The sequence below is a fragment of the Theropithecus gelada genome, chromosome 17 (assembly GCF_003255815.1).
Source record: "Theropithecus gelada isolate Dixy chromosome 17, Tgel_1.0, whole genome shotgun sequence".
Classification (NCBI taxonomy): domain Eukaryota; kingdom Metazoa; phylum Chordata; class Mammalia; order Primates; family Cercopithecidae; genus Theropithecus; species Theropithecus gelada.
This window is the reverse complement of record NC_037685.1, coordinates 12,068,643-12,094,699: the sequence shown is the minus strand read 5'-3', so window position 1 is coordinate 12,094,699 and position 26,057 is coordinate 12,068,643. Positions and strand designations below refer to the sequence as shown.

At 38.7% G+C, this 26,057-nt stretch overlaps 1 protein-coding gene across 1 annotated transcript in view; it reads right to left on the bottom strand.

The window, feature by feature from the left end:
* Window positions 1–26,057, bottom strand: part of PIBF1 (progesterone immunomodulatory binding factor 1) — a 238,480-nt gene that overhangs the window by 58,858 nt on the left and 153,565 nt on the right. Inside the window, exon 14 of the mRNA XM_025363989.1 lies at window positions 24,831–24,933. Within this exon, the coding sequence (XP_025219774.1) occupies window positions 24,831–24,933 (103 nt within the window). The remainder of the gene's footprint in view (window positions 1–24,830; window positions 24,934–26,057) is intronic.

Below are 26,057 nucleotides of genomic sequence, written 5' to 3'. Positions count from 1 at the left end.
TACTGGCCATTTGTATATCTTCTTTTGAGAATTGTCTATTCATGTCCTTAGCCTATTTTTTGATGGGGTTATTGTTTTTTTCTTCCAGCTAGAATTTTTGATGATTCTTAAACTCACTGGGCTTGATTCTAGACTTCTTCTCATGTTTTAGAATCTCTCCTGAGGTGTAAGAACACAGAAAAGGGCAGACACCTGAGGGACACCTACATTTAAGGGTTAGAAGATGAAGACATCAGCTAAATAGACTAAAGAGCCATCAGAGTTAGAGGACGAGAAGCAGGGAGAATTGTGTTATAATGCCAAAACAGGACAGAATTTCTAGAATATCTAGAATATCATGCCATAGATCAAATTGTATAGGCTCTGAGAAGAAAATGCTGGCTGTTCAGAGGTCATTAATGACCACTGAGGAGAGTGTAGCTGACGTGGGAGTAGAGAAGAATATATTAAGTACAAAGATAGGGTATTAACTTTTGAAAGTAGCCTATGCCAATACCACTTCCCCCATGTATGTATGTGCGTCAGTGGTGGTTGGCATTTGGTCACACACACACACACACACACTTTGAAAGGGGTACTAAAAAGGAGAAAAAGGGTAAGGAGAGATACTGAAAAATCCTCAGGTGAAAATAAGTTTAGATGACCCAATTGTAGAGGAAAAGGAGACAAATAATAGAACTGATAGCCTTGGGATTGGAAATGATCTGCGATGGAGACAGAAAAATAAAAACACTGGGCAACAGTAGTGAAGGGCCTAGTTGATAATTCAATAACATGAATTTATAATGCTTCCAAGCAGGAAGAGTCACACAGATTTCCACAAGAGGTTTTCAGTATTGTTACTGCAAAACCTAAGAATTTTCTCTTTCTCTCTCCTTTCTTCCATTAACTATTTATAGGCTAACTACCAGACCGTAAGATAATATGCTAAAGGTAGAAATTGTCAAGGAAAAGCCTGATGTATAAATTTGACCACAAAGCAATCTGGAGAGATGGTGAATTCTAGTACTCAGATGGTTGATAAAGTCTAAGGATAGGTAGGAAGAAAAGTAAAACCAGGAGGGGCTTGACAGATTGGAAAAATATGGCAGGGTTTTATGAGACAGGGACTTGTAATGAGTCCAAATAAAGCACAAATTTAGTGGGAATGAAAGAACTAGGAGAGCTGGAAGGACCAGAAATTAGAGTTAGAGAACAGAATTTGAGTTCAAGTGTTTGCAACTTCTTTCTCCTTCAAAGCTACCTTTGAAAAATTAATTTAATGTGGTTCAATCATATAACATTGCTGATTGGGATGTGTGTATGTATGTGTGTGTCTTTGTGTGTATAAATAATTTGCATTGTGATTTTCAAATAGCTCTTAAATGAAACAATGTATAGTCACTCATGAGTTTTTAAGGAACAACTGGTAGGTAAAAAATTTAAGCAATTACCTTATTTGTTTGATGTATAAACAGAATTTAATTTATAAATAAGTCATTGCTTTTCCCACTTCAGCGGTGGCTGGCATTTGGTAATGTGTACACACACACAAACACACACACACACAAAATTATATGACCTGGTATTTGCACCTATACGAGCATGATTTAAATAACAAATACTAGCATACTGTCTGGATCTATGTTAACTGATTTTTTTTTCCAGAATGAACCATAACCAAGACTTCCTGGATTAAGCACTTGGCAAGGTTAGACACAGAGCTATAACTACAATGAAAGTGAAATGTTTTGTCCATGTAACGAATCAGCCATTCATATGGAAGATAAATGTTATGTCCAACATAATTAAAATAAAATGTTACTTTATATGTAATTTCATATCAGAACAACCTCAAAAATAAGTAACAGAGTGATAACAGTTAATAATAATTTCTGAGCATCTGCCCTCACAACTTCAGGTCCTGTCTCCATTGCTCTGTTTCCTCCAATCCTAGAGGATCCGGGTAGCTCTGCCACAGCCTCTGTGGCTCTGTGACCTGCAGATACTGGGAGTACTGTAGGCAGGATACCCAGACATGATGGTGGACTACAGACAGTGTTAGCATACCTCTCCTACTTAGAAAAACAAAGTATGTGTAGAGATTCACACTGTGAACTTTTTTGTACAAGAAGCATCACAAGAATTTAACAGAAGAACTGAAAAAAAACCACAGATCCTTTGAAAGAAGTGGTGGCAACAGCCTATACTGTGAACCAGATGGAAAACAATCTCCAGGGCATAAGACGGGGAGACTCAGCCACCGGAACACACACTCCCACAGCGGAATTGGGCAGCCCAGGCCACATGGGAAGGCCTTAATCCTACTCAGTGTGGGAGCCGATTTAGCGAGCGTGGGGAATACATGAGGAGTCGCATCAGGATGTGCTTTGCATGCACTACCAGACTCCAGTGGGGATGGAGGAAAGCCATTCCTGATCCTACCTCACAGGGGAACTCACAGAAGTCTGCCCGCTCACTCAGGCTGTAGTCACAGTTGAAAAGAACTCCTGAGATTTGCAATATGATTTTAAGTGGAGACTAACCCTGTTGGCCAGAACCAGGGGGATGGCATGAAGTGTGCTATAGTGCAGAAGCTGGAAGTCCCTGCTTCACAGGTGGATAGGCATGGCCTGAAAGCCTGGTTTTTATCACCAGCAGGAAGGCTTATTGTTTGGGGGCAGTTTTGTGTTCTAAGTGTAGACTGCCTGGAACACAGCTAGTTGCTGTTAGCAGAATACTGCGGGTATGGGACTTGCTGTGCCAAGTGCATGGGAGCTGAGTGGGCCTTACTGTCTCCTGCTACTCCCCGCTGCCCCCACTCCCTGTATGGATTCTTCTGTGCACCAGAGGCAGCTCTGCTCCTCCCTGGAACATTACCCCAGTGGCCAAAAAGCTGCTCTCTGATCCCCACCGGGGACACTGCTTGTGCTTGTACCTGGGGAGCCTGAGTGAGGACTTGCCTGGTCCAGCCCTCACCGGGCTTTGCCACTTGTATGAGTCCTGGTAGGATAACACAACGGACAGAGATATTTGGAGGCTCCACAGTCCCACCCATTGCCTGAGACCCCAGAGTGCCTGCCCTGGGTAATATAAGGCAAGCGCAAATTCCACTACTACCATTGCACCTGGTACTCTTTTGCAAGCACCACCTCCTGGCTGGTAGCCAGGCACAGCCCATTATGACACCTGAAGGCAGCATTCAGGAAGGAGAAAACTTCTATGTGCCCTCAGCTGTTGCCATTGCCTGCATCACCTTGGCTAACCAGGAGGTCTTGAGTCTGTCCATGTGCCCAGTACATTACTGCTACTGCTGGCATCTGAGAAAGCCAACACTAAGGAAATCTCAGAGTCTACGTCACTCTTCTCCTACCCCCATCAGAACTGGTGCTGGTACCCGCTGCTGAGAGACTAGAGGACAGGTCACATCACTTGATCCTTGGCAGATATTCTCCAGTACCGTCCTGGAGTGTGGGAGCCCCACTAGGCAGCTAAACCCAGAAGAGTAGCAAGATTCACAGTAGTCTGGCCCTCTAGGTAAAGGGGAAGTGCCGCACATTACAGAGGCACCGTGTAGGACAAAAGAAACCAGTCTGCAGGCCTTGAGTCCCTGAACTTTCCACTTGTGGGAAGTTTTTTTCAGCAGAGGCACAGGAACAGTGCTGGGCTTATAGGGGAAAGTCTACATGGAACATCAGTATTCCTGCAGATGAAAAGAGATGCTTTTCGGATTTGAACAGCTGGAACAGCAGGTCAGGAGTGTGCCTGGGAGGCGGATTACTTTCCTGTTGGCCTGGAAGGAGAGCTGTGGTGGCTCCCTCTCTTCTCCCTGAAAAGACCTCAGTGCATTTCATAGACCTTCCCCAGCTACTTCTGTCAAGGTTGGGAGCTCTGCTCACTATTAAGTGTGGCATTTACCCACCTGCTTTAGTGGAAGCTGGTTTTTACCTATGGGCACCTCCTATTGGCCTGAAGCTTGCACTGTTCAACCATGTGAATAAAATACTGGAGATTTTTTTTTTTTTTTTTTCTTAGGGCACATCACTTGGGAATGAGAGAAGCTTCATGAGACCTCTGCCATTCCAGCCCCACAGGAGACAGCAAACCTGCTCACAAATCCAGCACATCACTACTATCACAGCATCTGAGAAAGCCATCACACAAAGATTCTCTATAACTAAGGAACTCATAGAGTCTTCACACTGAAAGCACTGAGTCAAAGCTAGGTAACAAACTATAAAGTCACATCCCCGATGGGTAAAAAACCAGTTGAATTAGAAATAAATCAGTTCCTTCTCATTCGGGTAGACAAAATAGTCTATGCGAATGAGAAGAAACCAGAAAAATAATTCTGGCAATATGAAAAAACAGGATTCTGTAACAACCCCAAAAGGTCACACCAACTCTCCAGCAGTGGATCCAAACCAAGATAATACTAGATAAATAATTTGAAATACTAAATCAATAATTTAAAAGGTTGACTAGTAAGTTACTCAAGGAGATATGAGAGAAAGGTGAAAACCAACATAAAGAAATTAAAGGTGGGCTGGGCATGGTGGCTCATGCTTGTAATCCCAGCACTTTGGGAGGCCAAGGCAGGTGGGATCACCTGAGGTCAGGAGTTTGAGACCAGGTTGGCCAACATGGCAAAACCCTGTCTCTACTAAAAATACAAAAATTAGCTTGGCATGGTGGTGTGTGCCTGTAATCCCAGCTACTTGGGAGGCTGAGGTGGGATAATCGCTTGAACCTGGGAGAACTGCTTGAACCGAGGAGACAGAGGTTGCAGTGAGCTGAGATTGTGCCACTGCACTCCAGACTATGCAACAGAGCATGACTCCATCTCAAAAAAAAAAAAAAAAAAAAAGAAAGAAAGAAAGAAAGAAAGAAAGAAATTTAAAGAAAGAAAGAAAGAAAGAAAGAAAGAAAGAAAGAAAGAAAGAAAGAAATTTAAATAAATTAAAGCTGGGTGCAGTGGCTCATGCACCTGGGGAGGCCGAGGCAAGCGGCTCACTTGTGGCCTGGCCAACATGGCCAACAAGACCAGCCTGGCCAACATGGTGAAACCCCTCTCTACTAAGAATACAAAAATTAGCCAGGTGTGGTGGTGCACGCCTGTAGTCCCAGCTACTCGGAGGGCTGATGCATGAGAATTGCCTGAGCCTGGGAGGCAGAACACGGGATTTTTAGGGCAGTGAAACTGCTCTGTGATAACATAATGGCAGACACATGTCATGTATCTGTCTAAACCCCATAGAAGGCACGACACCAGCCAGGCATGGTGGAGTCCTCCTAACTTTTGGCAACTGCTGTTTTACTGACTCCATAGTTTTGTCTTTTCCAGCATGTTATATAGTTGGAATCATACAGTACGTAGCCCTTTCAGATTGTCTTTGCCTATTTTTAAATGTTGCCTTTTCTCTTCTGTCTTGTTTTTCCACCCCTTAGATGTTACAAGACACAATCTGTTTCTAAAAAAATAAACCCCTGGATTTTCTGAGGAAATATTTCAATGAAAGTCGCTTTATTTGGAATTTAACATTTTACAAATGAGGACACCGAAACCAAAAGAAGTTAAAAAACTTTTCCAAGTTTACACAGCTAGTAATTGCCAGAGCTGAGATTTGAATCCAGTGAGTCTGCTTCCAGAATCATGTTCAGGCGATACTTGTTACTGCTTCCCAATAACAGAAAATAAAGCAATATTAAAAATAACCCAGAATGTGAACAGAAAAGAATCCCTCTCCCCTGAGACCCAAAGACAAAGAAGGTGTATTAAAGGCATGTGTATGCATGCACTGACGTCTCTGTACACACGCACACACACAAATGATAAATAAATGTGACTAATTATCCATAAAGAAATATGCTTTACAACGATTCTTCCATACTAGAGATACCCGATTACATTTTGCCTGAATGCCTACATTCATGTAGCATCTATAGGTCTAATGCCTTTTTCCTTGCTGATTTGGCCACTTTCAGAAGAAACTTAAAAACCATGGCACTCACTTTGAGTCTCCTACATCCCCACTGGGCTGGGAACTACAGGCAGTATGAACTGTTCACAATCTTCTTCATTGCTTGTTTTTTTCATATAACCCATCAGGTTCTAAATAAGTATATATTTCACTTGACAAAAAAATCTCTGTTTCTCCCCAACTCCAGTATGAGTACCAAAGGGCAGGAATTTTTGTGTCTTATTCACTAATCATTCCCAGAACCTAGAACAAATGCCTGGCCCATAATAGGCACTCAATAAATATTTGTTGAAAGAATAAACTTGATATTAGTATTGCCTAACACTTAACAAACATTATTACTAAATATACTTTATTTCTTATGATGAGCTAAATGGCATGATGGGTTAGAACAGTTTACAGTAACACTACTTTTATAAATTATTCTAAGGCAAGTGCTCTGTGTATAAAAAGCCATAAATAAACAAATTTATTTGAGAAAAAGTAACACGGTTTCTGCAATGGGAATTCTTGCTATTTACTGCAGTTCCTCAAGAACTATGTAACTGAGCGATTAAAATGTTAACACATAAATAGGAGACCTTCAAAAAAGTCAATGAAGTTCAAAATAAGATTTGTTTTTCAAAGCAAATCACTATTGAATTGGAGGGGTACCTTTTTGTGAAGACGTAGTCTAAACACCTCTCTAGATAAAGAATGAAAGTATTGGGGTTCTCTGAGTCTTAGCCATATAGGTGTACTATAAATAATTTGGAGGAATACAGTACAGACTATTATTAAATTTGTAAATGATACTAATTCCAACCAACTGAGAAAACCACAGTCAATTTGTTCAAAGAGTGCTCAAAGGGGCAGAAAAGGGACAGGCCAAAAATATGGGGATATATAACAGTTATTTCAACAGTACACAGTATTAATTCAAAATGATATAGAGGTTGGATTAGCTTGCTCCTATACATAGTAGACAAACATATCTGGGAAGCATTTTAGATATTTATACAACAGTCACATCGGATGCCTCCATATTTCTCTATCATCCTTTATAATCATTCTTACTTTTTGACCTTTCTTTTTCAATTCCAAAGCCCATTTTTCATCAAGGTTTCCACAAGAAGAAAATATTACACATTTGTCCAAATGAATGTTTTCACACATAGGTTGCTGACAGTGTTAAAACAAAAGAGGAAATTAAAAAAAAGAAACAGAACAGAATAGCAACTAATAGAATGTATTCCACATGTTAAGGATATTGTTTCAGATACACACACACAAATACAGAACACATATTTGGGCACTGGCTTGCTATGTAAGGTACACTTCATACTATAGGTCATGGTCAAAAAAGTATAAAAGCTATTTGTCGGCTGGGTGTGGTGGCTCACGCCTGTAATTCCAGCACTTTGGGAGGCCGAGGCGGGCGGATCACCTGAGGTCAGGAGTTTGAGACCAGCCTGGCCAACATAGTGAAACCCTGTCTCTACTAAAAATACAAAAAATTAGCTGGGCGTGGTGGCACACACCTGTAATCCCAGCTACTGGGGAAGCTGAGGCAGGAGAATTGCTTGAGCCCAGGAAGCGGAGGTTGCAGTGAGCCGAGATCGTGCCAATGCACTCTAGCCTGGCTGACAAAGCGAGACTCTGTCTCAAAAAAAAAAAAAAAAAATTCCTATTTGTCTAGGTACTAGTTACATTTTTAATGATAAAGGATTATATTTACATTCAAATCAGCCCCAATCTTCCAAATCAGTCTTAGGTCAACTTTGTGGCCAGTTTTCCAGAAGCTTAATCACTTAGTGAAAATGTGATTTCAAGAGTAATCATACCATATATTACACTATTCAGTATGTTCTCTGTTTTTCTTCAATATGTTAAATATAGCTAATAACACATCCATCAGGAACCTAAGAGTAGACTGATTGTATTTGAATCATTTTTGCAAATTCTCTGATTCTTCTTTGATGTAATTGTTGATATGGTTAGGCTTTGTGTTCCCATCCAAAGTTCATCCTGAACTGTAGTTCCCATCAGAAGAACCCAGTGGGAGGTAATTAATCATGGGCATGGTTACACTCATGCTGTTCTCGTGACAGTGAGTTCTCACAGGATCTGATGGTTTTATAAGGGGCTTTTCCCCCTTTGCTCTGCACTTCTCCTTGCTGCCACCATGTGAAGAAAGACATGTTTGCTTACCCTTCCACCATGACTGTAAGTTTCCTGAGGTTTCCCCAGCCCCGTGGAACTGTGAATCAATTAAACCTTTCTTTTATAGATTACGCAGTCTCAGGTATGTCTTTATTAGCAGCATGAGAACAGCTTAATACAGTAAATCAGTACTGGATAGTGGGGCGCTGATGTAAAGATACCTGAAAATGTGGAAGTGACTTTGGAACTGAATAACTGGCAGAGGTTAGAACAGTTTGGAGGGCTCAGAAGAAGATAGGAAAATGTGGGAAAGTTTGGAGCTTCCTAGAGACTGGTTGAACTTCCTAGACCTTTGACCAAAATGCTGATGGTGATATGGACAAAAAGGTCCAGGCTGACTGAGGTAGTTTCAGATGGAGATGAGGAACTTCTTGGGAACTAGAGTAAAGGTCACTCTTGCTATGCAAAGAGACTGGTGGCATTTTGCCGCTGCCTTAGAGATCTGTAGAACTTTGAACTTGAGAGAGATGATTTAGGGTATCTGGGGTAAGAAATTTCTTTCTTTTTTTTTTTAAATTATAAGTTTTGGGATACATGTGCAGAATGTGCAGGTTTGTTACATAGGTATACATGTGCCATGGTGGTTTGCTGCACCCATCAACCCGTCATCTACATTAGGTATTTCTCCTAATGCTATCCCTCCCCTAGCTCCCCATCCCCAGACAGGCCCCAGTGTGTGATATTCCCCTCCCCGTGTCCATGTATTCTCACTGTTCAATTTCCACTTATGAGTGAGAACACGTGGTGTTTGGTTTTCTGTTCCTGTGTTAGTTTGCTGAGAATGATGGTTTCCAGTTTTATCCATGTTCCTGCAAAGGACATGAACTTTTTTATGGCTACATAGTAGTCCATAGTGTATATGTGCCTCATTTTCTTTAACCAGCCTATCTGGGTTGGTTCCAAGTCTTTGCTATTGTGAACAGTGCCGCAATAAACATAGGTGTGCACATGTCTTTATATCAGAATGATTTATAATCCTTTGGGTATATACCCAATAATGGGATTGCTGGGTCAAATGGTATTTCTGGTTCTAGATCTTGAGGAATCGCCACACTGTCTTCCACATGGTTGAACTAATTTACACTCTAGGGGAAGAAATTTCTAAGCAGCAAGGCATTCAAGAGGAAGTAGAGCACAAAAGTTTGGAAAATTTGCAGCCTGACAATACGATAGAAAAGAAAACCTCATTTTCTGGAGAGAAATTTGAGCCTCCTGTAGAAATTTGCCTATGTAACAAGGAGCCAAATGTTAATTGCCAAGACAATGGTGAAAATGTCTCCAGGACATGTCAGAGACCTTCACAGCAGCCCCTCCAATCACAAGCCTGGAGCCCTAGGAGATAAAAATGGTTTCCTGGGGCCAGGTCCAGGGACCCCCCCCCCCGCCGGCTCTATGCAGCTTCAGGACATGGTGCCCTGCATCCCAGCTGCTTCAGCTCCAGCCATGGCTAAAAGGGCCCAATGTACAGCTCTGGCCTTTGCTTCAGATGGCGCAAACCCCAAGCTTTGGCAGCTTCCACACGGTGTTGGGCCTGCGGGTGGGTGCACAGAAGTTAAGAACTGAGGTTTGGGAACCTCTGCCTAGATTTCAGAGGATGTATGAAATCTCCTGGATGTTCAGGCAGAAGTTTGCTGCAAGGGCAGAGCTCTCACGGAGAACCTCTGCTAGGGCAGTGCAGAAGGGAAATGTGGGGTTGGAGCACCCACAAAAAGTCCACACTAGGACACTGCCTAGTGGAGCTGTGAGAAGAGGGGGCCACTGCTTTCAGACCCCATAATGGTAGCTCTACTAACAGCTTGCACTGTCTGCCTGAAAAAGTTGTAGACACTGCCAGCCCATGAAAACAGCCAGGAGCGGGGCTGAACCATGCAAAGCCACAAGGGCAGAGCTGCCCAAGACTGCGGGAGCCCACCTCTTGCATCAATGTGACCTGGATGTGAGACCTGGAGTCAACGGAGGTCATTTTGGAGCTTTAAGATTTGACTGTCCTGTTGGATTTTGGACTTAAAATGGGGCCTGTAGCCCCTTTGTTTTGGTCAGCTTCTACCATTTGAAATGAGTGTATTTACCCAATGCCTGTACCCCCGCTGTATCTAGGAACTAATTAATTTGCTTTTAATTTTGCAGGCTCATAGGTGGAAGGGACTTGCCTTGTCTCAGATGAGACTTTGGCCTTGGACTTTTGGGTTAATGTTGGAATGAGTTAAGACTTTGGGGGACTGTTGGAAAGGCATGATTGTGTTTTGAAATACGAGGACATGAGATTTGGGAAGGTCCAGGTACAGAATGATATGGTTAGGCATTGTGTCCCCGTCCAGATCTCACCCTGAATTGTAGTTTCCAAAATCTCCACATGTTGTGGGAAGGACCCGGTGGGAGGTAATTAATCATGGGGGCAGTTACCCTCATGCTGTTCTCATGATAGTAAGTGAGTTCTCACAAGGTCTGATGGTTTTTGTAAGGGGCTTTTCCCCCTTTGCTCGGCACTTCTTGCTGCCACCCAGTGAAGAAGGACATGTTTGCTTCCCCTTTCACCACAACTGTAAGTTTCCTGAGGCCTCCTCAGCCCTACAGAAGTATGAGTCAATGAAACCTCTTTCCTTTATTGATTACCCAGTCTCAGGTATGTCTTTATTAGCAGTGTGAGAATTGACTAATACACTTGCCAACCTAATGGAAGCTCACTCAACTGGAGAGCTCCTTTCAGGCCTCAAGAAGTCTGGACACACTGGCCAACTCAGGGGTTTCATGTTCTGGAAAGTACAGTTAACCCAAGCAGAACTTCTGTGGTTTCATAAAGTGCTATGACTGGCATTAAGGAGGCTCTCAAAATTACTAGCTATTTTTATTTATACGTATATATTCATATAATCATTTTTGTTATAATATTTACTGAAAATTGATAATAGACTATGATATCATTACTCTTAAATGTTTATGTTCATTTTTGTCTTATGTATTATTATTGATTAACTTTGGCTTTTTGATTCAACAAACTCATTTTGTCAGTAATTCATGTTCTCTAATTTGAATATAACAATTCTGGTTAATTTGAAGCTTTTCTTTGTTTTAAAAATACAGTTTTCCAAAAAATGCTCATCATCACTAATCATCAGAAAAATGCATATCAAAACCACAATGAGGTATCATCTCATACCAGTCAGAATAGCTTTTATTAAAAAGTCAAAACTGGTGAGGCTGAGGAGAAAAGGGAATGCCTGTATATTGTTGGTAGGAACATAAGTTAGTTCAGCCATTGTGGAAAGAAGTTTGGAGATTTCTCAAAGAACTTAAAACAGAGCTACCATTCAACCTAGCAATCCCATTACTGGATATAAACCCAAAGGAACATAAATCATTCTACCAAACACATGTACTGGCATGCTCATCACAGCACTATTTACAATAATGAAGACATGCAATCATCCTAGGTGCCCATAAACAATGGATTGGATAAAGAAATTGTCATACATATACACCATGGGACACTATGCAGCAATAAAAAAGAATGAAATTGTGTCCTTTGCAGCAACATGGATGCAGCTGGAGGCCATTACCCTAAGTGATTTAATGCAGAAACAGAAAACCAAATACTCCATATTTTTACTTATTAAGTGGGAACTAAACATTGCATATATATATGGACATAAAGATGGGAACGATGGGAACAACAGACACCGGGAACTAGCAATGGGATGAGGGACGGGGGCCAAGGGTTGAAAAACTAACTATTAGGTACTATGCTCACTACCTGGGTGACGGTATCAATTAAACTCCAAACTTTACCATCACATAATATACCCAGAGAAATACAAAAATTAGCCGGGCACTGTAGCAGGAGTCTGTAATCCCAGCTACTTGAGAGGTTGAGGCAGGAGAATCACCTGAACCAGGGAGGCAGAGGTTGCAGTGAGCCGAGATTGTGCTACTGTGCTCCAGCCTGGGCGACAGAGTGAGACTCCATTTCAAAAAAACCAACCAACAAAAAACCCAGATAATAAACCTGCCCATGTATCCCTGAATCTAAAATAAAAGTTGAAATTAAAAAAAAAGAACATTCACTATTTATGTTATGATTATATAAACACTATTCACCAATGAATACTTGTCTTAATTAAAAAATAAATAAAATAAAAATGCAGTTTTTCACATTTCTCCTAAAATGCTTAGTTTGTATGCAATTAAATACACTTCTACATTTGATAAGAGCAGTTGATTATTCTTCAAAATTGCAGTTTTAGTACCACATACCTCGTCACAGAAATTATTTAAATTATCATTAAAAATTTTGCTATTGTGTTAAAATTCGTTTTATTGTTTATTCTGAATTTTTTTTTTTTTTTTTTTTTTTTTTCTTGAGACAGAGTCTTGCTGTGTCACCTAGGCTGGAGTGCTGCAGTGGTGCGATCTCGGCTCACTACAACCTCCGCCTCCTGGGTTCAACCGATTCTCATGCCTCAGTCTCCCAAGTAGCTGGGATTACAGATGCCCACCACCACGCCTGGCTAATTTTTGTATTCTCAGTAGAGACAGGGTTTCACCATGTTGGCCAGGCTGGTCTTCAACTCCTGACCTCAGGTGATACCCCTGCTTCAGTCTCCCAAAGTGTTGGGATTATAGACGTGAGTCACCACGCCAGGCTTATTCTGAATACTCCTATATAGGCAAAATCATTATTTACTCCAACTCTGGAACTGTTATTTCCTTTAAAAATTGCCAGATTTACAAGACAAATACTTATTCTATTAATACTATGGCCAGCAAGAGAAAAATGAATGTAACTCTAGAACAGAAATAAGATCCTACATTTACCAAGTGATTAACATATGCCAGTTAGTGTGCTAAGTGCTTATCTTAGATTGAACCCTCTCTCATTTTGGGGCAAACATGCAATATTATATTATTATTGCCACTCATACTTTGGAAAATTGAGGCTTACAAAAGATAACTTGCCTAAAGTCATATAACCAGTCTGCCTAACTTAAAAGTTCTTGGTTTTTTCCCCTTTTCCCCTAAACAAACAAGACAGAACCCTGGGGCACGTCAACACTTAAGACATAATCAGAGAAAAAGGAATCAACAAATGAGACTGAGAAGTACAAAGGTAACAAAGTGGTGGGAGGAGACAGCACGTGAAGATTTGGGAAAAGGGGAGATGACAGAAGATGAGGATGAGAAGTAGATGAGAATCAAATTGGCCATCTATGCCACGCTAAAGAATCTGGACATTGTCTTGTAGGCAACAGGCATTTAAAAATAAGTCACGATTGACAGCACAGAGGACAGTTTTGGATAGCGGAAAGACTTTTTAAAAATTATTAGTTTTTAAATTGATACATAATAATTACACATATAGGGTATATGTGATATTTTTATACATTCATATAATATATAACAATCAAATCGGGATATTTAGGACATCAATAACCTTAAACATTTGTCATTTCTTTGTATTAGGAACATTTAGAATCTTCTAGCTATTTTGAAATATACAATAAATTATTGTAAAAAAAGTCATCCTATTGTACAATTAAACACTACAACTTATTCCTTCTATCTAACTTTATATTTGTACATTAACCACCCTCTCTTCATTCCCCATCTTCACTTTCCCAGGTTCTGGTGACTGTTATTCTACCATTATTCTAGTAAGAGAAAGACTTTTGATGGGCTGATGAATTAAAGTTCACTTGCTAAATTAAAAAAATTCAGGTAATGTAGTATCTCATCTAAGTGTTATTTTTTAAGCCTTGTGTTTCTAGTAATGAAATACACGCCACTGTTCTTTACTAAATGATATTTTTCTTTGAGACAGAGTCTTGCTCTATCACCTGGGCTGGAGTGCAGTGACACAATCTTGGCTCACTGTAACTTCTGCCTCCCAGGCTCAAGCGATTCTCTTGCCTCCGCCTCCCAAGTAGGTGGGACTATATGTGCATGCCACCACACCCAGATGATTTTTGTATTTTTAGTAGAGACAGGGTTTCAACATGTTGGCCAGGCAGGTCTCGAACTCTTGGCCTCAAGTTATCTACCCGCCTTGCTCTCTCAAAATGATGGGATTACAGATGTGACCCACTGCGCCCAGCCTACTAAAGGATTTTTAATAACAGACAAACATTTTGAAAGGCAAAGGAGCCCTACAAATCATACTGTTTTTAATGTCTTCTAAGAAAATAAGATACATCTTATAGTTGCTGTTGATAAAGCCCATGCATGAAAAAATTGGTCTTGGCTGTTCATATTATTATTTCAATTGAGTTTGGAGTATGGCTAGTCCTTCATAGGCTGAGTACAATTGTCATTTAAGTATCTAAAAAGATCACAATGGATTCGGCATTGAAACAGAAGAAAAACACAGCAACAGAGTTGTGCAATATAGGATAAAAAATCACTGCCTAAAGTCTAAAAGAAAGTATGTCTAAAATGAAAAAATTAAAGTAATAACAAAGCATTGTATCATAGTTTAATTAGCAGCATCCTCCACTCTTCTTCTTAGTGGTACAAAAAATAGTGGAGTGTTTTTTGTTTTTTTTTTTTAACGTCATTGAAGTCTTAGAAGTATGGTTGACCTTGAAATTTAATCAGATCTAGTTTGTTTAGGGCCACATGGTAGCTATGTAAGTCTCCTCCTTTAAAATGTTGAGGTGGGGTCCTATGAGTTGCATGTGCCACAGACTCTTTCCAAGACACTGGGCTCACTGGGGATGCCGGAAGAACACTCCTAGCAGTTGTTAGAGGCAGAAGAATGGGTCAGGCAACTCAAACGGCAGAGATAAATGTTTTATTCCTTCAAGTACTTACTTTACAGCAATAAAGCTTATTTTATATTGCTAATGCATGATTAGTGTTATTTGTGTCCCTTTTGCATGACATATTTTCAGATTTTTTTCATTTTCTATGTTTAAATAGAAACACAATCCCATCCTCTCTGTATATGCTGTGCACATGCACACACATAAATATATTAAAACTCAAACAGAGAATCAGAAAGTATTCTGCAATTTGTTTTTTGAAAAATCATCTGGCCGGGCGCGGTGGCTCAAGCCTGTAATCCCAGCACTTTGGGAGGCCGAGGCGGGTGGATCACAAGGTCAGGAGATCGAGACCATCCTGGCTAACATGGTGAAACCCCGTCTCTACTAAAAATACAAAAAACTAGCCGGGCGTGGTGGCGGGCGCCTGTAGTCCCAGCTACTCGGAGGCTGAGGCAGGAGAATGGCGTGAACCTGAGAGGCGGAGCTAGCAGTGAGCCGAGATCGCGCCACTGCACTCCAGCCTGGGTGACACAGCGCGAGACTCTGTCTCAAAAAAAAAAAAAAAAAAAAAAAAAGAAAAATCATCAATACATTATAAATTTCTTTCAAAGTTAGTACCTATAGGTCTACTTTATTTTACCTATGCATCTTGAAACCTCTTTCAAATCTAACAATGCCTTCTAGGTACCAAATTCTAGGTAGCTAAACCTTGCCGTGTGGTCACTGATGACTGCGCATGTCCCATTTTCTAGACAAGCTTCCTGAAATTAAGTTAGTTGTAAAAGATAAATCTCTGAGTGCTTACAGTAGAAAATAAGTCCTTTGTTAATAAGGTTGGTTATGTTAGAAGTGAAAAACCATGTCTATTTTGTCATCAGTTGTTGAATATAGCAGGAAATTGATAAATATTTACTGAATAACTAGAAGGACAGCACATGTTTAAGGCAGCTAAGAAAGACCAATTCTTGTTGGCAATAATGTGGCATGCTGTATGATTCTGGATTTTCTACTGTTTAACAAACTCCACACAGACATCTGATTCTTAACTAAACTTGGTGGTTACTTGAGAATTAGGGGGTACGTACAAGTACACAAAAAGGAATAACTTTTTTTCTCTTTTATACTGGACCAACAAATAAAACAATGGTTGAAAGACATTGGCCATCAAGCAATGAAGGACGGTGATTCCTGACACATAGGAAACAAACAAGGTAAACTCTATGACTGTCTGAGTTTATTGCCTAGAGACAGCTTTCAAGCTGCGGTGCTGGGAAGGAGAATTAAGGCAGAGCCTGTCAAACTCTCTGAGTTAAGGAGCTGTTGATACAAGTAAAAACCAAGGTGGTTACAGTTCATATGGGAGACTACTGAAGAAAAGGGAGCTGCAAAGAGACAGAACTCTGACAATTTACAGATAGTGCCCCTTAAGTATTCACCTGGCACAGAACACTGCATATGTATAAAGACAGGAGACAAAACTACAGACAAGATTGGTGGGAACAATCTCTGAAGTGAACATGGGCAAGGCATAGTGCTTATTTCCATCAGCCAAAGTAGAAAACCTTATAATTTACAGGACATGGAATACTGAAAGAGTTTTGTTACAGTAATGGGGGAGAAATTGGCCTTACGATAAACCCTTTTCTGCCTAAAAAAGCTTAAAAGCAAGATTTGGAAGAATCAAACTGTTTCCAAGAAACCTAATTATGTTCCAGAAAAAAGCTAACAAAAGCATATAGGAATACAAAATATCTAGCACCAAGGTTAAATTTACAAGGTCTGGCATCCAGTAAATAATTACTACGTATGCAAAGAAGCTGAACAATGTGATATATAATGAGATAAATCAACTTTATTGAAGCCAGCCATGAAATGACAAAATAATAGAATTAGTAGACAAGAATACAAAAAAAAGTTACTGAAATTATATTTCACATGTTCCAGAAGATAAAGTTTGAGAATGTTAAGGAGAGACCTAAAAGACACAAAGAAGATACAATTTGAACTTCTGGAAATGAAAACTACAACATATGAGATAAAAACTGGATTAAACTGAAAGCAGATTATATAGTGGTAAAGAAAAGACTAGTGAACTGGAAGACATAGTAAAAGAAGCTATCCAAAAGAAACGCAGAAAAAAGACTGAAAAAAAAACTGAAGAGAACATCATTTGTTCTGTTGTAGAATAACTTTAAGCAGCCTAATATATGTCTAATTGAAGTCCCCAAAGGAAAATGAGAGGATAGAAGTATTTGAAAATTTAAGAAATTTATAAATTTGATAAACTCACATATGTAAGATGTTCAACAAAACCCATGCATAGAAAAAAATGAAGAAAACTGCAGCAAGTCAAATGATAATCAAATTGCTTAAAGTCAGTGACTAAAAATCTCTTAAAAGCAGCTAAATAAATACACATTACCTAGAGAGGAACAAAGATAAGGATGAAGCAATATCTTGGCAGAAACGATGCAAACTAGAAGAGAGTGAAGCAACATCTTTCAACTACTGAAAAAGAGAGAGAGGGAGAGAAAAGTCAACCTCAAATTCCTTATCCAGTGAAAATATCTTTCTAAAAAACAAAGGTGAGCCCAGCAAATCCATTCCCAGGTACACACTTAAAAGACATGAAAACAGGTACTCATACATTTGCTTGTATTTGTGTGTTCATAGCAGCACTTTTTATAATAGTCAAAAAGTTGGAAATAACCTAAATGTTCATCAAAGGATGAACGAATAAACAAATTAAGGTAAATATACACAACAGAATATTATTCCGCCGTAATAAGGGATAAAGTACTGGCTACATGCTACAATATGGATGAACATCAAAAACAGTATGCTCAGTGAAAGAAACCAGACACAAAAGGTCACATATTGAAATGAACATAACCATATCAACAAATATATTAGATGTTAAGGGTTCTAAAAAAATCTCCAATTGAAAATCATACTTTGTCAGACGGGTAAAAAGAAGGATGGAAAAACATACACCTTGCTAATACTACTATTTTAGTAGTTTTCACTGTAAAAATTTGACAGTAAAAGACATCCAACAGTTGACAGTTTTTAGTTACACAGTGAAAACTGAAAAATAATAGTAGTAAGATAAATTAAAGAAGATCTAAATAAGGGTAAAGATGCAGTGTGTTCATGGGTCAGAATATTCAATATTAAGATGTCAATTTTCTCTGCTTCATCTATATTTTCAACTTACATAATGTCAACCAAAATCACAGCTAGTTTTTGAAAAACATTAACAAACTGATGATAGAATTCATATAGAAATGCAAAGAAAAAACCAGCTAAACAACTTTGAAATGAGCAGCATTGGAGGAACAATACTATCTGATTTCCAGACATTATAAAGCTACAGCAATCAAGACAGTGTGGTACTGACATAAAGACAGACAGATAACTGGAACAGAGAGTTGAGAACAGTCTCACACATAAATGATCAATTGTTTTTCAATAAATGATGCCAGAACAGTTGGGTTTCAATTATGCAAACATCAATTTCAATCTATATCTTCCACTCGATATAAAAATTAAACGAAAAATGAATCACAGACCTAAAACTATGAAACAGCTAGAAGAAAACATATACAAACCCCTTATGACCCTAGGTTAGGCAAAGATATTTAAAATACAACACCGAAACACAATCCCTAAAAGAACAAAGTGATGAACTGTACTTGATAAAAGCATCTCTTCAAAAGACATTGTTGGCTGGGTGGGATGGCTCACACCTGTAATCCCAGCACTTTGGGAGGCCAAGGTGGGAAGATTACTTGAGCCCAAGAGTTTGAGACAACCTCAGCAACATAGCGAGACCCCATCTCTACAAAACATAAAAAAAAATTAGCCAGGGGTGGTTGTAGGTAACTGTAGTCCTAGTATTTGGAATGCTAAGGCTCCCAATAGTTTGAGGCTATTGAGGCCAAGAGTTAAGGCTGCAATGAGCTATGATTATACCACTGCACTCCGGCCTGGGTGACAAAGTGAGACTCTGTCTCTAAAAATAAATAAAAAAACATCATTAAGAGGTGAAAAGATAAGCCACAGGGTGGGAGAAAATATTTGTAAATCATGTATCTGATAAATGACTTGTATTTAGAACACATAAATAATACTCAAAACTCAAGAATAAGAGGACAAACAATCTGATAAAACAGACAAAAAATGTGAGGAGACACTTCTCCCAAGAAGACAAACAGAGGGCAAGAAGAAACTCAAATGAGAAGATCCTCAAAATCGTTCGTCATTAGGGAAATGCAAATTAAAACCACACTAATATGCCACCACACACCCATTATAGAGAAAAAAAAACTAACCATATCAAGGCAAGGATGTAGAAAAATTGGAACTTTCATACATTATTGATGGAAATGTAAAATGGTACAAACATCTGTGAAAACAGATTAGCAGTTTCTTAAGATGTCAAATAGACACCTACCATATGATCCAGCTAGTCTACTCCTAGATATTTACCCAAGAGAAATGAAAGCATACATCCATACAAAGACTTATATGTGAATGTTCATATGAGCTTTATTTAAAAAACTGGAAATGACCCCAATGTCCATCAACAAGTGAATGGAAAAACAAACTGTGGTACAACCACACAATGAAATGTTACTCAGTAATGAAAGAAGCGAAGTACGAATAAATCTTGAAATAATTATGCAGAATGAAAGAAGACAGATTAACAAAAGTATATGCATACTGTATGATTCCTCTTATATAAAAGTCTAGGAAACACAAACTAGGCTGGGTGTGGTGGCTCACGCCTGTAATCCCAGCACTTGGAGAGGCCAAGGCAGGTGGATCACGAGGTCAGGAGTTCGAGACCAGCCTGGCCAACAGAGTGAAACCCCATCTCTACTAAAAATACAAAGCCGGGAATGGTGGCACACGCCTATAGTCCCAGCTACTTGGGAGGCTGAGGCAGGAGAATTGCTTGAACCCGGGAGGCTGAGGTTGTGGTGAGCCAAGATCGTACCACTGTACTCCATTCTGGGCAATAGAGTGAGGCTCTGTCTCAATAAAAAACAAACAAACTAATCTACAGTAACTGAAAGTAAATCAGTAGTTGCTTAGGGACTGAGATGGGGAAGACTGGGAGGGAAGAATTCCAAAGGGGCATATGGAAACTTTTGGGGAGATGTATGTGTTCATTACCTTCATTTTGGTGATAGTTTCATGGGTATATTCATGTGCCAAATGCTAAACTGCACTATACCTTAAATGTGCAATTTACTGTGTATCAATTATACCTCAATAAAGCTGCTAAAAAGGGGAGTATCTGTTTTTATTTTGGGTATTACTTAGCATTGTCATTTTGTCCATTCACTTACGTATAACCTCAGACATAATCTGAATAGCATTTAACTCAATGGTAATTCTAACATTAGTTATTTGTATTTCATCTGTGTATTATCAAAAAGGCCAAACTGATTTAAATACTTAAACTGATCCAAAGAATAGAGATCCTGAACCAGCCTAGCCAATATGGTGAAACCCTGTCTCTACTAAAAATACAAAAAATTAGCCCGGCGTGGTGTTGTGCACCTGCTATACCAGCTACTCGGGAGGCTGATGCAGGAGAATCACTTGAAACTGGAAAGCAGGGTTGCAGTGAGCCAAGAATGCACCACTGCACTCTAGCCTGGGCAAGAGAGCGAGACTCTGTCTCAAAAATAAATAAACAAATAACATAAAATAAAGAGTAAAGATCCTGAGATAACTTCCTTCTGTATTATTTCACCATCTATTACGAATAGTCTATTGTTATAACAGCAATCTAATGGTAATCATTCAGCTAGTTTATATAATTATTTTCAGAGTAAATGATACAATTTTCGTGAAGCAGAAAAAAGTAAAATCCATGGAATACTTTAAATATTTTATTTTCAATCTTAAGGGAAAAGTTATATACTGAAGTTGGTATAGATCCTTTAATACAGGATTACTGATTCTTTCTCCAAATGTCTTATGAAATATTTTCAAACATACACAAAAGTCCAGAACTGAGTACTAAACCTATACGTACATGTCATCCAACTTCAAACATTATTAACATTTTGTGATTCTTGTTTCATTTGTTGAGCCCTTCCTCCTTTTCTCATGAAATATTTTAAAGCAAATTCCAGGCACCATACCATCTCATATCATAAATATTTCAGCATTTAAGTATTTTTCTCAATATAAGAAATAGATTATTTAAAAATGGTTTCATGCAAATTATACTTAATTATAGGAGCATTTAACACTTAATTTCTTACGTTTTCTCCGAACAATGTATAGACGTATGCTCACATTTAGAAATTCTTTCTTTTTATGTTTGAGACAGAGTTTCCCTCTGTTGCCCAGGCTGGAGTACAATGGCACAATCTCAGCTCACTGCAACCTCCACCTCCCAAGCTCAAGTGATTCTCGGGCCTCAGCCTCCTAGGTAGCAGGAATTACAGGCATGTGCCATCATGCCCAGCTAATTTTTGTATTTTTAGTAGAGACAGGGTTCCGCCATGTTGGCCAGGCTGGTCTTGAACTCTTGACCTCAAGTGATCCGCCTGCCTTGGCCTCCCAAAGGGCTGGAATTAAAGGCATGAGCCAGTGCACCCGGCTTCTTTATTTTTAGAGATGGTGGATCTTAATTTGTAGCCAAGGCTCAAACTCGTCAGCTCATGTGACCCTCCTGCCTTGGCCTCCGAAAGTGCTGGGATAATAGGCATGAGCCACTGCATCCAGTCCACATTTAGAAATTCTTATTTCAATTAACTGAAATGCTCAGGAAGGCATGTAATTTAATATTTTACTTTTAAAAAATATTTTTGAGAATTATTGTGAAATTAAAGCCAACATGAGGGATCTACAATATATTAGCAAACAGAGGTTCATTTGTTTCTTTAAGTTATTCATTTATTTATCTTTTCTGCTTCCAGCTAGCAGTGTGCTGGAGTTGGCTTGCAGCAGCTTGTAGGACTTCTCTATTATTTCATATAAAGACTTGTACATGGATGTTCATATGAGCTTTATTCCAAAAACTGGAAATGACCCCAATGTCTATCAACAAGCGAATGGATAAACAAACTGTGGTACATCCACACAATGAAATTACTCAGCTCAGACCACAGGGCTTCCGTAGCTGATGAGGATGGGATTCGAACTGCATGGGCAAGGACTTCATGCCTAAAACACCAAAAGCAATGGCAACAAAAGCCAAAATTGACAAATGGTATGTAATTAAACTAAAGAGCTTCTGCACAGCAAAAGAAACTACCATCAGAGTGAACAGGCAACCTACAGAATGGGAGAAAATGTTTGCAATCTACTCATCTGACAAAGGGCTAATATCCAGAACCTATAAAGAACTCAAACAAATTTACAAGAAAAAAAACAACCCCATCAAAAAGTGGGCAAAGGATATGAACAGACACTTCTCAAAAGAAGACTTTCATACAGCCAACAGACACATGAAAAAATGCTCATCATCACTCGCCATCAGAGAAATGCAAATCAAAACCACAATGAGATACCATCTCACACCAGTTAGAATGGCAATCATTAAAAAATCAGGAAACAACAGGTGCTGGAGAGGATGTGGACAAATAGGAACACTTCTACACTGTTGGTGGGACTGTAAACTAGTTCAACCATTGTGGAAAACAGTGTGGCGATTCCTCAGAGATCTAGAACTAGAAATACCATTTGACCCAGCCATCCCATTACTGGGGATATACCCGAAGGATTATAAGTCATGCTGCTATAAAGACACATGCACTCGTATGTTTATTGCAACACTATTCACAATAGCAAAGACTTGGAATCAACCCAAATGTTCATCAGTGACAGGCTGGATTAAGAAAATGTGGTACATATACACCATGGAATACTATGCAGCCACAAAAAAGGATGAGTTCAGGTCCTTTGTAGGGACATGGATGCAGCTGGAAACCATCATTCTCAGCAAACTATCACAAGAACAGAAAACCAAATACCGCATGTTCTCACTCATAAGTGGGAATTGAACAATGAGATCACTTGGACACAGGAAGGGGAGCATCATACACTGGGTCCTACTGTGGGGAGGGGGTAGGGAGGAGGGATGGCATTAGGAGATACAACTAACGTAAATGATGCGTTAATGGGTGCAGCACACCAATATGGCACATGTATATATACGTAACAAACCTGCATGTTGTGCATATGTACCCTAGAACTTAAAGTATAATAAAAAAAAAAAAAAAAGAAATTACTCAGCAATGAAAAGAATGAAGTACAAACGAATCTTGAAAGTTTTTAGGGATTTTGTGAGCTGGCTATCAAACACAACTAGCATTAAAAACTAAATTATTTAAATTTATAGTAAAATACATTTTATTAAAAACAAAGGTAAAAATAATCAAACTTGTCAATTTAAAATTATTTTACTATCATCTGTGCTCTTGAGTCTGTTGTGCTCTTGAGTCTTGAGTCTATGTCTGTTGTATCTGTATGCTGTGAACATTAAGTACTGGTATGCTGCTGACAATCTTTACTCCATCTTCAGTAACCTTAGGTTGGTAGTCTGATGTTAGTCATGGTGGGAGTATTTATACAACAGATACAAGCCAATGTTACAAATCAAGCTCTCCCTCATATCCCTCGTGGAAAGCTGGTTGTTAACATTTACCACCGCACCACTGTGTCTACCCCGAGCATTAAGTATGTGTCAGGCACTGCAATAAAATGAAGTATTTCTGGTCTTTTGAAATTTGAGGATAAAGATCCTCCAATGTTATAGTATTAAAAGACACTGTAAAGATTATAAACAGATCCTTAAGAAAACAAGTAATACATGACATATATTAATGTTATTTAACGTATGACTTTAAAAAACCCTTTATTATAAGAGAAATAGTTTTCAAAACTTTTAACATATTAACTTCTTGGCTGGGTGAAGTGGCACATCTCTAATCCCAGTACTTTCAGAGGCCGTAGGCAGGTGGATCGCTTGAGCCCAGAAGTTCAAGACTAGCCTGGGCAACATGGTGAAACCCTGACTGCACTAAAAAAATATAAAAATTAGCCAGGCATGGTAGTGCATAGCTATAGTCCCAGCTACTCGGGAGGCTGGGGTGGGAGGAGCACTTGACCCTGGGAGGCGGAGGTTGCAATGAACTGTGATCATGCCACTAAACTCCAGTCTGGGTGATAAAGCCAGACCCTGTCTCAACAACAACAAAAAAAAAAAAAAAAAAAAAAAGAAAGAAAAAAGAAAAACTTCTTATGTTGACACTCAGGAATATTAAATAAATAAAAGGAACATTAGTGAAGCAGTACCTTCGGTTTAAATTGTTTTACGACTCGAATTTTAAAAGTACGGAAAAATATAATTAGATCTTGACACCAGAAGATGATTAAAAATGCTATGTAAAATGCATACATATATATTTACATAGTTTAAACGACATAAGGCCAAGAAAAAGAAGCAATATGAACCTGATTTTCTAAGTGTAAACAAAGTTAAATTTAACAGAGGAGTGATTTTTCATTAAACACAGAGGTAAAAACCTCTATTTTAAAATCCTATTTTAAAAATGATTTACTAGTAAAAAACTGAAAATGTCACCAAAGTTTGCCAAACTTGTTTTACCAGTTGATATTCTCAGAAATCAAAGTTTTGTCTGTCTAGTCTGCATTTATACTTAGTCTGGGCATTTAATCTTCCTTTTGTTTTCAGTTTTGCCATACACTGTAAGTTGTTTTACATGGCCTTAACATTCAGTTAGTTTCATAAATTGTGAAATCATTTTGTACTAGCAAACAGCTTATTTTAAAACTGCTCAGAAAAATAAACAAAAGAGTCAAAGAATTAAAATGAATACTGTGATTCTTCATATGGGTTTCTTTTGTTTAAGTTATTTACCTCTTGTGAAAGCTGTGTTACTTGGTCCTTTCGATGTTCCAGGTCTTTTAAAATCAGCGAGTTTTGTTTTTCCAGTTGAAGCACTCTTCTTGCCAAGTGAACACTAGGCAAATGAAATGAGAAAATTAATGCTTAAAAGTGAAATACTGCCCAAAATATTCAAAATGTGTTTGTGTACTTGAAAATAGACATCATTTCCTAATTATACTTAAATATTAACAGAAAGAATACAGAGTCAAATAATATTTTCAAGCACCAGTAGTGGAAGACCAATACCCCACCACTCAGAATTATGAGAGTAACAACATTAAAATCTCCATGACATAACCGTGATATACTGATTACTGCAGTAACGGTTTTTAGCCCTTGCTATAAAAGCGGAGAGTTAACAATATAATACTTGCTTGAAAAGACCACAATACAGCAATTTACAGCTTGTCTCCCCTTTTATAAATATTTTCCAATTACAAATCAGATAATTAGTTGAAATATGATAAACAATAATTAGCTTATCACTTTGAGAAGTATCAGAGTTTACTTCAAACAACATAATGCACGTTATAATATAAAACAAAAATGAGGTTTTTAATTGAAAGTAGAGATGAAAAAGATATACAAAACTTACAGAATGTCTATAGTAAAGGCTAAGCTTCTGTATTAAAAAAAAATCACTCCCTCTGATTCTCTACATTACCATAAGTTATTGCACTGACCTTTAGTATTTAAAATCACATGTGAAACATCTCAATTCTACTTTTAAGAAACAATTATAAGAATAAAATCTATTCCTTCTAACTATGGTGGGAGGAAGTGGCATCTTTCTTTAAAGAACTGCTAATAATTTTGAGAAGACATGTTGCTCCAAAGACCCTCTCTGCATTTCCAGTAACTTAACATTTTCATATTTATTGTATTTTCATGTTTTATACTAGGTTAACCTACTAATTTGTGAATTGTAGAATTCATGGAATCCTAGATGGAATGTTTTATAATGACAAAAAGTAAAATAATGGTGGTTTAAATAAAATCATAGGGCAGAAATAATTCTATTGTATTTTAATATTTCCCAATATCAGATAAAGAAATGCAGACAACACTCTAAAAAAATGTTAAGACCAGGTGCAGTGGCTCATGCCTGTAATCCCAGCACTCTGGGAGGCTGAGGCAGGAGGATCACTTGAGGCCAGGAGTTCAAGACCAGTATGGGCAACATGGTGAGACCCTGTC